This window comes from Ambystoma mexicanum, chromosome 1p (genome assembly GCF_040938575.1).
Source record: "Ambystoma mexicanum isolate Mex_15411 chromosome 1p, UKY_AmexF1_1, whole genome shotgun sequence".
NCBI lineage: Eukaryota > Metazoa > Chordata > Amphibia > Caudata > Ambystomatidae > Ambystoma > Ambystoma mexicanum.
This window is the reverse complement of record NC_090921.1, coordinates 1,041,692,923-1,041,707,903: the sequence shown is the minus strand read 5'-3', so window position 1 is coordinate 1,041,707,903 and position 14,981 is coordinate 1,041,692,923. Positions and strand designations below refer to the sequence as shown.

At 47.0% G+C, this 14,981-nt stretch overlaps 1 protein-coding gene across 4 annotated transcripts in view; it reads right to left on the bottom strand.

Moving 5' to 3' along the window:
* Positions 1 to 14,981, bottom strand: part of LOC138447842 (SNF-related serine/threonine-protein kinase-like) — a 385,199-nt gene that overhangs the window by 36,482 nt on the left and 333,736 nt on the right. For all 4 annotated transcript variants that reach the window (XM_069604277.1, XM_069604268.1, XM_069604287.1 and 1 more), the window contains exon 5: positions 5,329 to 5,457. In XM_069604277.1, coding sequence (XP_069460378.1) covers positions 5,329 to 5,457 — 129 coding nt within the window. The remainder of the gene's footprint in view (positions 1 to 5,328; positions 5,458 to 14,981) is intronic.

Sequence of the window (14,981 nt, the reverse complement as noted above, 5' to 3'; positions counted from 1 at the left end):
CATATGGTCTTTCCCCTTCTGTAATGGCTTGGCAGGCGAAGAACGATGGTCTGGAGGGTTGCCCAGAGCAATGCCAGAGGTTAAGATTCATTCTAAACCTTCCAGCCATCACCTCTTTGTTTTTGCTATGTCACCCCGAGTGGGACGGGTATGCCCAGACGTGGGTCCCGTGCCTGCTGGGCCTAGAGACCCAAGCTACTCCTCACTGATGAGGCCCAACAAGGCCGAAACATGTTTGGGGATGCTTGTGGTCTCGTGCAGAAGGGATGTGACCTAGCAGTTCGGGCTGGACTGCCCCTTTTGGGGTGGGGCTAAGCCTGATTTGCATATGGTCTTTCCCCTTCTGTAATGGCTTGGCAGGCGAAGAACGATGGTCTGGAGGGTTGCCCAGAGCAATGCCAGAGGTTAAGATTCATTCTAAACCTTCCAGCCATCACCTCTTTGTTTTTGCTATGTCACCCCGGACCCAGTACATCCACCATTCTCATTTGAGCCCCCACAGGGCTCAATGGGAATGAGGAGGATGCTAACAACGGGCCCGAAAATGACAGGCCCATTGTTAGCATCCTGGTCTGCTAGCGGGTCCCGCTAAGGACGCCTGGTCTGACCAGGCGTTCCTTAGCATGTCCCGCTGCAGACCTCGTAATAGGGCGGCCCGGAATGAACAGGGCCGGTCCCTTACCGGCCCGTTCATTCCGTGGCCGCCTGGGTTGTAATGAGGCCCATTGTATTTGGAAAAACCGGAGGTTGGTTGAAACACTGGAATTGGTAGCCCCACCATACAAGTAAACGACTATAAACTGTGTGGGGAAGGTGTAAAACATATCCTTTTTTTCAAATTGCGTACCTTTGCATCTTACATTTTGGGATTTCTCTACCAAGGCACTGTTTTTTTCATACGTGTCTCACTAGAACGGTTATGCTTAAGTGTTTGCGACACATTACATGAAAACATTGGATAAACAATGTGGTCCTGCTCAAAACATATTTTACCCGCACTGGATTTTAGATCTCTTTCCAATGGTACTACATGTATTTCCCTTTAGATAAAGTGGCTTTCCAGGACTGAATTCCTTGCAGTCTTAATCCTGCAACCAATGGTGCAAGTTTATAGAGTGTGCTGATTCTCTACATGTCGTCACTTCTCCCCGAGTGGGAGCCCTTTTCCATGAGGCCATGGAGGCGAGGCCGCTACCCGATAGTCCCCGTGGGTGTGGTATAGTGATGGAGGAAGGGACTCCCCTCCACCTCTCCCATCTTCCTTTCAGGGAGAAGGGCGACCATCAGTATAGCCCTGATAAGAACACAAAACCCAAATACACTCAAGCCTCTCCTTCTGCTAACCTCTTTGTAGACAGTATGCCTAGTTACTGTTGTGAAGTATACTACCTCATCAAGAACAAAGGTAATCCCAAGTACCAGGACAAGGTGGGACACAGGAACAATAAAGAGTAATTCCAAGAAGAAACTGCAGCGGTATAGACTTCTGCAGAGGTGTGGTTTATTTGACGCCACAAAAACCAAAGAAGGACTGCCCGTCGGAGAGACACAGCCAACCAGGATGAGAGACTGTGAAGCTGGGAAGCTTGAGGGAGACGCAGAGAAGGCTAGGACAGAGCTGAGAATAGTCCGCCCCCAGAGTCAAGAGGACAACAGGACTTCCTTGCCCAGACGGTACTGGGAGGCTGGCAGGCGGTGACGTGAAAGCAAGAGGCAGCATACATACCGCGGTCCAAGGGCCAGGCAGGAGATACGTGAGTTGAAGGCACTAAGATGCAGAGATGCCCGTGCAGCATATGGAGCAGCAGAGAGACCCCAGGAAGAACTGCCGGCTTAACAGGAACAGACAAGGTAACAGGAGAAGCATGGGGACAGGTAGGGGTTGGAGGGTACACAAGGCCAAAACTCTGTACAGACATAACAAGCAGGACCACCCTCCTCGTGTCATTACTTGGCGAGCAAGGCATCCAAGGGGAGAGAAACAAGGGTCAAGGAACCAAATCAAGTGAGTCATATGCGTCATCTTCCTCGTGGCAGTACAGGGAAGTGAAACATGTTGGCCAAAACAAAGAAGAAGCCGACCAGTGGAATGGAGTAATTCCCTCTGGTTGTAAGAGGTTGCTATGTAATTAGCAGGAGAAGGGAGTCATTCTCCTGGCAACTCGGACCAGGAGGATGGTCCAACAAACCTGGGAAAGGGAGTAATTCCCCCATATTTTTGAGAATGAGAACAAACGCCAGGAGAAGCGAGGCACATTCCTGGACTACTGTGAAAATAAATTCATTCCCCCGGTCTATTTGAGACTGAACACCAGGAGAAGGGTGGCATTCTCCTGGCCTAAATATTGTTTGGAACTTTGTGACCTGGGGAAGGGATTCATACCCCCAGGCTATTTTTTTAGATTGAACGACAGGAGAAGGGAGGCATTTTCCTGGCCCTCCAAGGAAATATTGTGTGGAACCGACCATAATTCAGGGAAAGGGCGACAGTCTCCTGGGACCAGAACAGTACCTCTTTATTCCTTAGTTTTTAGTGTAAGGGACAGAAGTAAGGTTTTCTTGGCACAGGACGGTGGTCACTTTTACTTAACAGACATCCTGGCAGTTACCTTAGATCTTTAGTTGAGACAGGGAACCCCCCCCTATTAGGAATAGGGAAAGATAGGTTTCATTCGCTTTATTCTTCAATAGAAGTCTTTAGTCCAAAACATGGCACTTGTGTCACAGTCCTTCTTCTGCACCCTTACAAGTCTCTAGGTTTTTCTTTTTCTACGTGAAAGATATGTCCGGCTCTGTGTGCGTTTTCTTTTACTGCTCATTTAATCATGCAGCCACCATTTTTACGAAGAAGTCTATGCGACCTCGAAAGCTTATGCAGCTACCATCTCTGCATAATATTTTCAGTTACTCCAAAAAAAAAAGATATACAAACTTGGATTTTACTTGATTTTTAAACAATACGTGCTATTTCAATCTGCTGACTAAACTGTGTTTTTTGTGGGTGATGTTTTGGGAATTAACAGGGCCAAACAAATGTGTGTCTACTGCATGTGCTTAGGGCCTGTAACACTGAATGGAAAGGTTTTGGTTTTCTGGGTCTAAGCTTGGAGACATACAAAACACACAGGTACCAACCCTTTTACTCCGATCTCTAGCAGTTTAGCACAAACTTCAACTAACACTGCATGAACAGGACTTTGCCACTAAAATCAACTGTGAACTTGTGGGAGCGAGTTGGTCACGCACTCACAGGATGCAAATGGGGGGTGGGAGTGACTGCCAAAGCCTTGTGCTGCGAGATTCCTCTTATTGTGTGAAAAGGATCAGAGGCAGCAGAGATCTCAAGCAGTCCAATGTCAGGTGGGATATGTTCATCAACGCTACTCCTTGCTTCTCAGAATACAGCAACTTGCATGCTGCCAGCTACCTGACCTCACATGGCTGGCCATCTCCAACTCTACAATGCCAAGTCCCCTCAGCCCCTCTCGGTCTCACACCCACAAGTTCAGAGGCATTTCTTCAGGCTATGTGCAACTCTGGCCTCAGCTTTCTCAGCCATTTCCCAACCAGAGTCATTGACAGGATAGGGCCTGAGGGACAAGACCAACCCAAAATGTGTAAATGCCCACTCAGCATCGCTGAGAGGGTATTTACAACTGCCACTGTGCAGCCCGAGCAGCAAGGTTCGTTCTCCAGGAAATCCGAGCCGTCGAACGGAACCTGCTGCGTGCATGTCAGGAACTAGGAAGATATCTCTGATTCCTGATTTCTGTCTGTGCAGGAGCCGGAAGCCTGCATAGCAGCTGAGGAGGCGGTGTGGCGAGTCTGGAGGGAAACAAACAGGTAATGGAAGAAAAGGTGTTTTTGTTTGTGTGTGTGCGGATTGTATGTTGTAGGTATGAATGTATGTGGGCATGCTTCTGAGGGTGTGTGTATGTGCACGTGTGTGCATGTACATATGCATGTATGCGAGTGGGTGTCTAAGTGCATTCGTGTGAATGAGAATGCAGTATGAATGTTCTGGGTGCTTGTATGAATGACAGAGAAACTGTATGGGTATGTGACTGGTGGATGAATGTGGTAAGTGTGTGTGTGTGTGTGTGTGTGTGTGTGTGTGTGTGTGTGTGTGTGTGTGTGTGTGTGTGTGTGTGTGTGTGTGTGTGTGTGTGTGTGTGTGTGTGTGTGTGTGTGTGTGTGTGTGTGTGTGTGTGTGTGTGTGTGTGTGTGTGTGTGTGTGTGTGTGTGTGTGTGTGTGTGTGTGTGTGTGTGTGTGTGTGTGTGTGTGTGTGTGTGTGTGTGTGTGTGTGTGTGTGTGTGTGTGTGTGTGTGTGTGTGTGTGTGTGTGTGTGTGTGTGTGTGTGTGTGTTGGGCATGATTGCTTTAATATTAACAATAACATCAAATACCTATTTTCAGAAGAATGCTCCAATCCACTTACCTGATATGATATGGCATTTGTAACGTGCCTATACACAAGTGTTTCATACCTGGCAACTTATAGAAAGACCCAATTACCTTGAGAAAGACTTTTGAGTGGAAAAAAGTGTTGGCCGTTTGCTTACCTAATACCACACAATAAACTGTAATACCAATCGGTTGCAGACTTTGGGATACTGTATATATGGCCAATTGTTGCTAATTATATTGGCCAAGCGCAGAGTGCGAGTGGTTTCTCATCTTAGACATATTTATGTAGTGGCATCAGGGTTACCACATACTACTCAGCACGCAGCTGGCACACAACAACTTTTCACCCCAGCGCAATAGAATACAGTTAATCCCCGTTCTAGGTTTTTTGACAATCGTGGCTATGCCTCTGTTCCCAACCCTTCTCACCATAAACAGGCACATTGAGACACCAAGGCAACTGGCGGTGCTGGCCTATGGCAATGCCACCAAAGTAGCACTCATGTTAGAGTGAAGACTTGTGGTCCCTGCAAGGCAGCTTGCGGGGTACGAGATAACTCTTGTCAGAAGGAAGACCAGGATGGGAGAAAACAACCCCAAGTCACAGGATTTTCTTCTATTTCTCGGCCAGATCCCAGAACCTGAGGAGATCTGGTGTCCTACGAGATGTTCAGCTTTTTTTACAGTAGGCACAGCAGTGAAGGCAGAACCAATTCCTCCGATACAACGGGTACATTAGAGGCAAAACTAGAGCGCGTCTAATATCACTGTACCAAACAAAATGTCTTGGTGAGCAGGGCACTAATTACATTGGAACAGCCACTCATTTTCATTAAACTGTCAGTTTGTCTGCATTCTCAGTGGCCGTGCTGGTCCCTGATGTGTACAGTGAAGTTCAAGGTTTTGGGGTTTCTACTGTACCTGTTTTGGTCAGTGGTGGTCCAGCTGTACACCATGTTCAGAGGCTGGTTCTGCTTCTCCCGCAGAATTCTTTCAGCCAGCAGGAAGTACGTAGCAGTGATGTGATTGTAACGGTCAAATTCCAGGGCTCTGGAAAGAAAGAAAATGTTCATTGGCTGTGTGGAGGGAAGGTGTTCACAAAATGCAGAGGGTCGCTTTTAGCACATAACTATTTCTCGGCAATGAAGCAGTCACCATTTCCAGCTTGAAATGGCCAATTGATAATACAATCGTGCGTAGACTCGCTCGCTGAAATGTGGTGCTTTCATTGAATAGTATGTAGGTCTCCAGAACCTTCCAGGGCTCCCATACATGCAAAGTCACCCTAAGTGGGATTGGCAAGGGCATCTGTGGGTCCTTGTGTTAAAGTGATGCGTCCCTCTCGTTTTGGGCCGTGTTGCCCCTTTTGGGTTGGGACCAAGGCTTATACGCATATGGGGTTTCCCATTTTTGTAATGGCACTAATACTCAGAGCATTGTCATTTTTTATGATTAATTAAAAACGTGTCCATGGATCACTGCCTAGAAGAGGAATCCTAGGTTACCTACTCTGCACATTTTCGAAATAAAAGATCTTGCGGTCCTCAAATTAAAGGTACATTTAGGCTGTCAAACTGATTTCGCTGAACAGTTGCTGGATTACAAATGCCTTAAGATTTTGCCCATGTGGAGTAATTTGGTGGACAAAAATGTTTTGCCCACTGTAATGGTGCCTAAAAATCACAGTCCATGGGCCTCATTCCAACTCTGGTGGCCCGGAAATAAGGGTGCCGGTAGCAACGTACCGGCACCCTTTCCGGACCGCCAGGCTACGAGAATGCCTGCAGGGGCCGGTGCTGCCGGCAGGGCTTACCTGCTAGGAGTACCAGCCCAAGCAGGCATGGTTTTCACGGACGCACCGACACCGTTAGCAACGGTACCGGTGCTTCAGTGCCCTCATTCCTATGGAGCCCTATGGGGACTTGCACTTTCCGCCACCTGACATCCCGGGCCACCAGGACTTGTAATGTCCCAGTAGCACCTGGATCTCAGGAGGCAACCCGCCGGCACGCTGACCTTTTAATGAGGCTGCATGTTTTGGCGGACAGAAGCCAACATGCGGCTGCACAGGCAGGCGCTGCAATGAGTTCTAACTTTTGTAGTGCCATAGAGATTGGTCTCTGCTAAACTCACAATCTAATGGTGGTATCTTTGTGCACCAAACAGGACAGTAAGTGTAGTTTCTTCAGCAGGCACTGGAGGAGGGAGAATACCAGGGAAGGTCTTTGGCATATCCGGTCAGTCTGATCAATTAAGACCTAGAGACCAGAAACACAAATATTGTTACAAACCCTGTGTGGCCTTTAAATATCAAGTAAGCCTTAACTTAAATTAACAGTGTTAGTCATTCAGCACCTTCGCATGTCCTCGGCTTCAATGAGGATTTTTCACTGAACAGGCCAACCTTTCCAGGTGGATAGTTCTGGACACACGTCTGCAAACTTCTTTCTCACAGTCAGCCATGATGCAATTCATAAACTGTTCCGCGCACTTCTATATTTTGGTGACTCCTCAGCAGCTCTTGAAAGCAGATGCTTTAGTTGGCCGAGATCTCGCTCCTGGTATGCACTATACAAAACTCCCAATCGGCTGCACTAATGGAACAAACAAATATAACTGATCCAACCCATAGATTCGCGAAACAGGAAACCCCTACGATAACCGGAAATCTTTCCCACACCTGCACCCCACTGTTGATATTAAGCAGACTAAGGACACAAGATATGGAGCGATGCCCACCATAAAACTTGAATAATGAATTGTTCAAGAATAACGATATAAGGCACAATGAGGGAGGATTAATTTTATAACTAATCTAAAATCGCACTGATACAAAAGCCAACATAGAAAGATTCAGCACCCCTACATCAATTTCAATACAAATAGACAACCATACCCTTAGACAAGGCTCAAAGTCTTTCAATTAGGGGACATCTAAATGTTATGTTATGTTATACTGCACACTGATCCCAGCCAAGGGCAGTCTCCAGGCGCTCACGTGGCTCTGCAGGAAAGAGGACGGGGCTGGTTCGTGAGGGAAGAATGATAGGATAAGTCAAGGACCAAGAGAAACTGGTGTCTGTGTGTGTTGTCTTGCAGATGGTAGGTTGCGTGCACTGGCTTATTGTATCCGTACGTGTAGGGTCCAATGTCTGGGATGTTTTTTGTGCGGTTGTTGGTGTGTGGCTGTGTGTTGTATGTGTAGATTGTGGTATTTAGGTGTGCATGCACTGGCTTGTTGTATCCGTATGGGTAAATTCCAATGCTTTGGATGTTTCTATGTGACTGTTGGTTGTGTTGGGGTGTGGCTGTGTATTTTATGTGTAGATTGCTGGTATTTAGGGCTGTATGCACTGGGGTGTGTCTATATGGGTAAGGTTCAGTGGCCGGGTTTGTTTGTTTTAAGTGTGTGTGTGTGTGCGCGCTTGTGTTGGATGTGTGTTCAGGTATAGGATGGCTAGCCCTGTGGGCTTGTGTAGTGTTTGGGTGGTGTGTATGAGGAAGCACAAACAGGGTGTTAGTGCTTTGGCTACTCGCTAAATTCTTCTATGTGGCTAATCTACACTATACGATCTGTTGTGACAAATGACTAATCTCCATAATTCTATCCAAGTGTGACGCATAGCTAAGCTTCACAATTCTCAGAAAACTCAGTCAGCTTGGTATCAGCTCTCCCTCCTGCAGAAAGTTAAGCCCTTCCTGCCTCTGGACAGCTTTAGATCCACCGTTCAACCACCTCGATGGGAACAATGCCCTCCTCTAAGGCATCCAGTCCTTCCTTGTGCCCCTGAGAAGTGTCCTACACATGGCCGCATGCCTCATCAAGGGCCACACATACAACCTCATCACCCTGGCCCACATCGACCTTCACTGGCTCTCACTGCACCGACAAATCACCTTAAAGTGTTGCTGCATTATCTATAAGGCAGTCTCCCAAAAGTCACTGAGCTACCTTGAGGATAATCGCAGCATCACCGGCAGACTGTGCACCACCAGACGCCAGGACACGTGCAGGCTTGGAATCCGCCACTGCAAAAAGGAAAGGACCAGAAAACAAGCCTTCTCTGCCTCAGCCCCAAGACCATGGAACCTCCTCCCCGTTGGCATCAGACGCTCCTATAATACGAAAAAGTACTCAAGACCCACCTCTTCAAGGAGTCTCTCCTCCTCAACACCAAGGACATCACATCGCCCCCCCCTGCCACCTAACTCGCTAGACACCGTCCGCCTGTCTCTTACCCGCCATCCTGTACAGCTGTACCCCTCCTCTGTGCCCCTTAGTATCCTACCCCCTGCTGTATACCTGTTACCTCTGAGAAACGCTCTGTTATGCATCTGCACTGATGTATACCTCTGTAAATCAATCCGTCGTATGTCTGTATTGTTGTATACCTATGTAAGGCACTCCGTTGCTTCTCGAAGCTAGGTCGGTGCTCAATAAATGCAATCATAATAATAATAAAAGAAAGTGGGTCGGGTAGGTTAGTTGGGGAACAGGGAGTAGGAAAGAGGTTGTGCTTTTCTGTTGGTGCTTGTAGAACCAGGAGAAACTGGCAGCTGAGCAGATCTGCTTTCTAGGGCTGTTCGGATTGTGTGCACTGGGGTTGTTGTCTACGTAAGGGTAACGTCCAGTGGCTGGGATTTTTGTAGCAGTTACTTTTCAGAGGGTTTATGGCTTGTTTGCCGGAGGTGAGACTGATCCATTGGATCGTGTGTGGTATTTTTTGGGTATGCTGGAGAGGAGCAATAAGCAGGTAAGTTGTCAGGATCACAGACAGGGTCTTGAACTCTGGAACCCAAACTCGCACAGCAGGCACCCAAACGCACACAGCAGGCAGTGCCAGCTTGCCTGTGTTTTAGCCTCATCCTTCAAAACATTCAGTAAAAATTCTTCATAGGATTCTCTGCCTTTCTTGCAGAGTGAAAGCCTACTGGACCGCATTTCCCTGCAGCACCTGGGCCAGAAACTACAGAAGGGAGCATCATTGGGTGTGGCTTGCTCACGCAAATGCGCATGGCAAAGGCATGGGGCTTGTGCTCAGGACGCTAACCCAGCAGGACACGTTTCCCGCAGCTCCAGCCAAGAACTTTCAGAGCATGCGCGAGGGGCCTCGCCCCAGGAGAAAGACTATGGCCCATCGCATAGCAAAGATAAGTAGACGGAAGCAGGGGGGGTCACACAGGGGGCTAGCCCCACCAGTTCACTGGACCCTGCCTCGCTAAGAGATAAGTTGTGCGTAGCCTGCCATGTGCACTACCCAGCGCCTTAACAGTAGATTAACCAGCAGCCTAGCGCCCATTTAGCCTAGGAACCCTTGGGATCGTACTACTCACCTGCTATTCTCCCGCATGCCAACACCATGTGCAGCAGACCCGAACAAGGCCACGTGAGGCAGACCCGCACACCCACACTATGTGTGGCAGATCTGCACGCCTGACCACGAGTGGCAGATCTTAGACCCTATGGTGGTAGATACGCTGCACTTGCGCTACAAGCGGCTGCATTAGGGAAGGAAGTCACAGGGGATGAGGGGACTCAGTGCATGGCGCTTAATGCTCCAACAAGTTGTAGAGGCATGTGTGAGCCACATGCAGTTATGTTGTTTTAGGGCACTAACTGTGGTGCTTTTTTGCAGTGTTGAACTTCTCCAAAAGGACAGCCTGGATTAAGAACTCGCAAGAGCAGAGATGTTCTGGATCACCATAAAGCTAAGTCAAAATCTATGTTTGTATGTCTATGGGGTTAGATGTGTGTGTGTGTGTGTGTATTGTAATCAATATGTATGCAAATGCTAGATAGGAACTTTCCCCAATTCCCCCTACCCATCCACTTGTTTCCCTAAAGCTCTTTCCGGTTGACCTACTTCCCTGTACCCATCCAACCAACAAGACCCTAAACCTCCTTCCCTGCTAGGGTTGCAGAGACCTGCGTAAGTTTAACACTTGCAGGGCCCCTCGAACCGCAATGAGGGTGGTTGGTTCATGCCACTCCTGTGCCTTGAGACCCGAACCTGGCATAAGGTTAGTGGTTGGTGTGATGTGTTTGATTGTTAGTTCCAGGGTTCGTACTGTTGTTGGATCATCTCAGGTTCCAGTGATAATTCGGGGAGCTCCCGGTTATGTTAATCACTGTGAGTTGAATAGCCAGGTTTTCACTTTTTTCTGAAGGTGTGGTGGTCTTCTGTCATTCTCATCTCCTTTGGGATAGAGTTCCATAGATTTACAATTAGATGTGAGAATGCAGTTCCTCCAAACTTCCTTTTTTTTGTACTGTTTCATTTCGATCTGGAGGTCTTTGCTTGATCTTGGGTCTCTTCCTGGATCATAGCGGGTGATCTGGGCTCGGAGGAATTCGGCTCCTTGTCCATGCAGTGATTTGTGGGCGATGGCTTTGATTGTGATGTGTTTTTCTTTTTTTATTGGGTGCCAGTGTAGGCTTCTCCAGACTGGTGTGATTTGATCTCTTTTGTTTAGCCTCAAGTGAATGTTGCTGCAGTGTTTTGTATGCACTGGAGGTTTTTTTGTGAGTCTTTCTGGCATCCCAAGATAGAGGCTGTTCGTGTAGGTGATTCTTGATAGTACAAGGGAGATGACTACAATGGTTCTGTGTGGGAAGGAGAGGTAGGGGAGGATCCTAAGTAGTTGCAGGAGGTAGAAACACTTCTTGGTTATAGCGTTGACTTGTGGCTCTAGTGAGAGTCCGGTGTCCATGACTATTCACAGATCTTGTATCACAGCTGGTGCTTCCGGTTGGGTTCCAATGCCAGGTGGCTAAATCAGTTGTGTTGTCCTCAGGGGGTGAGATCATTATTTCTGTTGGGTTAAGCTTGCGGTTGTCATCCAGCTGCATGTGTCAGTGAGGCAGTTCAGGGTCTTTGGCTCTAGCGCTGTGTTTATCTTAACAATGAGTTGGGTGTCATCTGCATTGTTCTAGGCAGTCAGCCCGTGGTTTCTAATGGTTTTCATTAAGGGGAACATGTAGATGTTGAATAGGAGTGTAGAGAGGCTAGAGCCCTGTGATACGACCCAGGAGATCTATTTGGTGTTAGAGGTGAATGGTGGTAGGAACAATTTTTCCATTCGGTTGGTGCGGAAGGATTTTAGCCATTGTAAAACTGTTTTTTACCCTGCATTCCACTAGTCTCCCAATGAGTGTTGTGTGTTTCATTGTGTCGAACGCGGCTGATATGTCCAGTAGTATGAGGGCAGATCATGTGTTGTTGTCTGCATTTATTTTTAGGTAATCTCATATGGCTAGAAGTGCAGATTCAGTTCCTCTCGTGGGTCTAAAACCGATTTGCGCATGGTTGAGTATTCCGTTCGTTTCTACGTGATTGAGTAGAATGTTGTATACATGGTTGTCAAGTAGTTTCGCCTGGAAGAGTAGGTTAGATATAGGTCTGTAGTTGGTGGGGTCTTCCGCGCTTCCCGTTTTGTTTTTTAGGAGTGGCATGATGTAGGCAGAGTTGAAGGAGTTTGGTACTATTCCTGTTTTTAGGGATAGATTTGTCAGTAGCCGCAAGAAAGATGCTGGGGTGCTGTGGATGAGGATTTCTTTTTAGATGCCTGGGGGGGCGTGGGTCTCTTGGGGATCTCGTGAAGTTGGTGTTGTTTATTACTGTGGAGAAGGCGTCTTCATCTATGGGTTCAAATTGGTTGAGATTTGTTATTGTCAGTGGTGCGCCAATTGTTGGTAGTTCTGTACTTTTGGTTGTGTTTGTTGTTGCGTGGCTTGCTTCAATGATCTGTTGGATTGTTTCTATTTTTGTTCTTAGGTAGTTGGTGATGTTGCCACATAGTGCTTAAAATGATATGATGCCTTTGTTGCAGGATGTTGGGTTTTTCATTTCTTTGTTGATTTTGAAGAGTTCTTTTTGAGGGTTGGTTGCTGATTGGATTGCTGTGGCGTAGTATATTTTTTGTGCGTTAAGGTGTGCTGATTTGGATATTCTGAGTTGATGTTATTTTATTTTGACTGTAATGGTTTCTCCATAGTTTCTCAAGTTTGCGATTTGTTTTCTCGAGTTCCCTCAGTTCTGTGAACCACCTTGCAGCCATTATTTTTGCAGTGGCTTTGAACGTTTTTGCTAGTGCTAGCTGATCTAGTGCCTCTGAGATCCAGGTGTCAAGTTTTTTTACAGCTGGGCCACAGGTCATTCTATTTAGTACATAGATGTTTGGTTTTGTTGATTCCAGCAGTTCGGTTAAGGATTCCAGGTCAAGACTCCTCCAGTTTCTTTTGTTGGTAGTGTGCCGAATTGTGTTTCCGGGCAGAATGAGGGTAGGGAGTTTGACAGTGAAAGGGATCAGGTAGTGATCGGCCCACATTATTGGTACTTGTGGGGCAGCAACGGCGAGTCAGTCTCTGCAGAAGATAGCGTCTAAGGTATGTCAAGCATTGTGGGTGGATCCGTTCACAGTTTACTTGAAGTGGAGTGTATGCAGAAGGGCGCTGAGTGAGTTTGTTGTTGTTTCCTGTTCTCTTTTGTACCAGATGTTGAAATCTCCCAGGGAGATAAGGTTATTATGGTAGGTGGAAAGGTTGGCGATGGATTCAGTGAGCTTCATTGCAAAGTTTGGGTTGCAGGATGGAGGTCTGTAGATCAGAAGGAACAGTACGTTTGCTTGTTTGCTGAACTTGATCTTGATGAGGAGCGATTTGCAGTCTTCTAGGTTAGAGGTAAGTGGTGTGGTGCAGATGTGATCTTTGTGTGCCACTGCGATTCCTCCTCCTCTTCGTTTCTCTCTCTTGGCCTGTAATACTTTGAAATTGTCTGGTATGGCTTTGTGCGCGATTGTCTTGTAGTTGTCTGATAGCCATGTTTCTGTGAAGAAGATTGTTCCGTTTTGTGTTTCATCATGGATCGTTGAGTAGGCTGTAGAGCAGTGGATCTTATTTTCCTTGTTGGTTTCTGTCTGCCCGAACCGGAGTTCCAGCCGGGGTGGTGTTTCTGGGGGATCTCACTTGGGTGGGGCGGTTGCTTGTGGTTGAGGACTCTGTCTCTTCGTCGAGGATTTCAATTAAGTTGAGAGCAGGTTTCTTAGTTGTGGTACCTCCTTGTTGGTTGTTTGTACGTGCAGGTTTTATTCCAGTTTTTGGTGATTGTAGGGTATGTGGATGGTAGTGTACTCACCTATGCCCCTGATTCTTATTGGGTCTTACCAAATCTGTTTTCTGAGTTGTTTGCTTTGGTGTTTTGGGGTGTTTGGTTAGGCGTCCTGTTGGGGTACAGGTCTGTTTGTGTTCCTGCTTGTGGGTGGTTTGCCGGTTGTTTGTTTACCCTTGAGTTGGAGTCATATTTGGATAGGTAGCGCAAGATGTATTATGTGTTCGCTCTTTTCTTGTTCCGTATCCGTAGTCTGTTTAGTTGGTTTTCAGAGTGTTGTGAATTCTGGCGCTGGTTTCTGTTCTGTTGGGGTGCGTTTTCCTTTCTGTTTGTTTCCTTTCTGGTTTGTCTTTCTTGTATCATAGCATTTCTGTGGTCTGTTATTGATTTAGGGTTGGGTTTGTGCTGTGTTCCAGGGGCTTGTGGACTGCTGAATATCTTTAATTACTTGCAGTAAGAGACGGCATCTTCTGCTGTGGTGTTATGGCTGTTGGTGGTAGTCTCCATTTTGGATTCAGCTATGTTCTGGTGAATTTTCAGGGGCCGGCACCCTCTTCGGTAGGTTATTTCCTGGTCTCCAGTTGGATGGGTGCATTTGACGCTTTCCCGGTTTTCTTTTAAATTGGTGTGGGCTGACTCACTATGGCTGTTAGTGACAGCTCAATCCAAACCCGAAACGGAGGTTATGTTCTGGCTTGTTTTCAGGGGCGGTCCCTTCTTGGATCAGTCATTTACTGGTTTTTAGTTAGAACAGTGTTTTTGACACTTTCCCGGTTATCTCCTTTACTGGGCTCTTGTAGTTTTATAGCTGTATCGGGTTCCTCTGTGGCAAAGGCCTCCCTGTAGTGACCTGTGGATTCTTGTGGTTATTTCTTCCATTATGGGGTCCTGTGTGCCTGTCCCTCCTTGTGGGGTCCTGCAGCTTATTTGTTGTGTCCGGATACCAGAAGCGGTGGCCTTCCTGTGGTGTCCAGGTTCACGATTGTTACCAGATGTTACAAGTCTTATATCCGACCTGTTCTGTGGGAAGAATAGCACTTTAATGTGGTGTGGCCCACTGCTGCTAGTGTCAGTGATGCCTAGGGTTGTTGTGAGCACAGAGTGCACTGTGGTTTAGTACTAGGGTGGTTATGCTCAGATTATTCACCCCGATTCAACAGTGGCTATACTGTAATCATTTTCCTAGATTCGACAGCAGTTGTATTGTAAATTAACCTGAGTTCAACAGTGGTTGTATTCTGAATTCACCTGGACTCAACGCAAGGCTATCATTTCTTTTATTTATTTATGTGCTTATAGCGCGCTGAAAGCCCGCAGGCATCAGGGCGCGTGATACACAAAACAGAGACAGCTTAATGACAAACATGTAATTTCTGGAGGTACTGATTTGAGAAATTCGCTAGGATGAACAGATTCTTATTTAAACAGATAGATTTTAAGATGTTTCCTGAAAGTCTGGCAATTGTT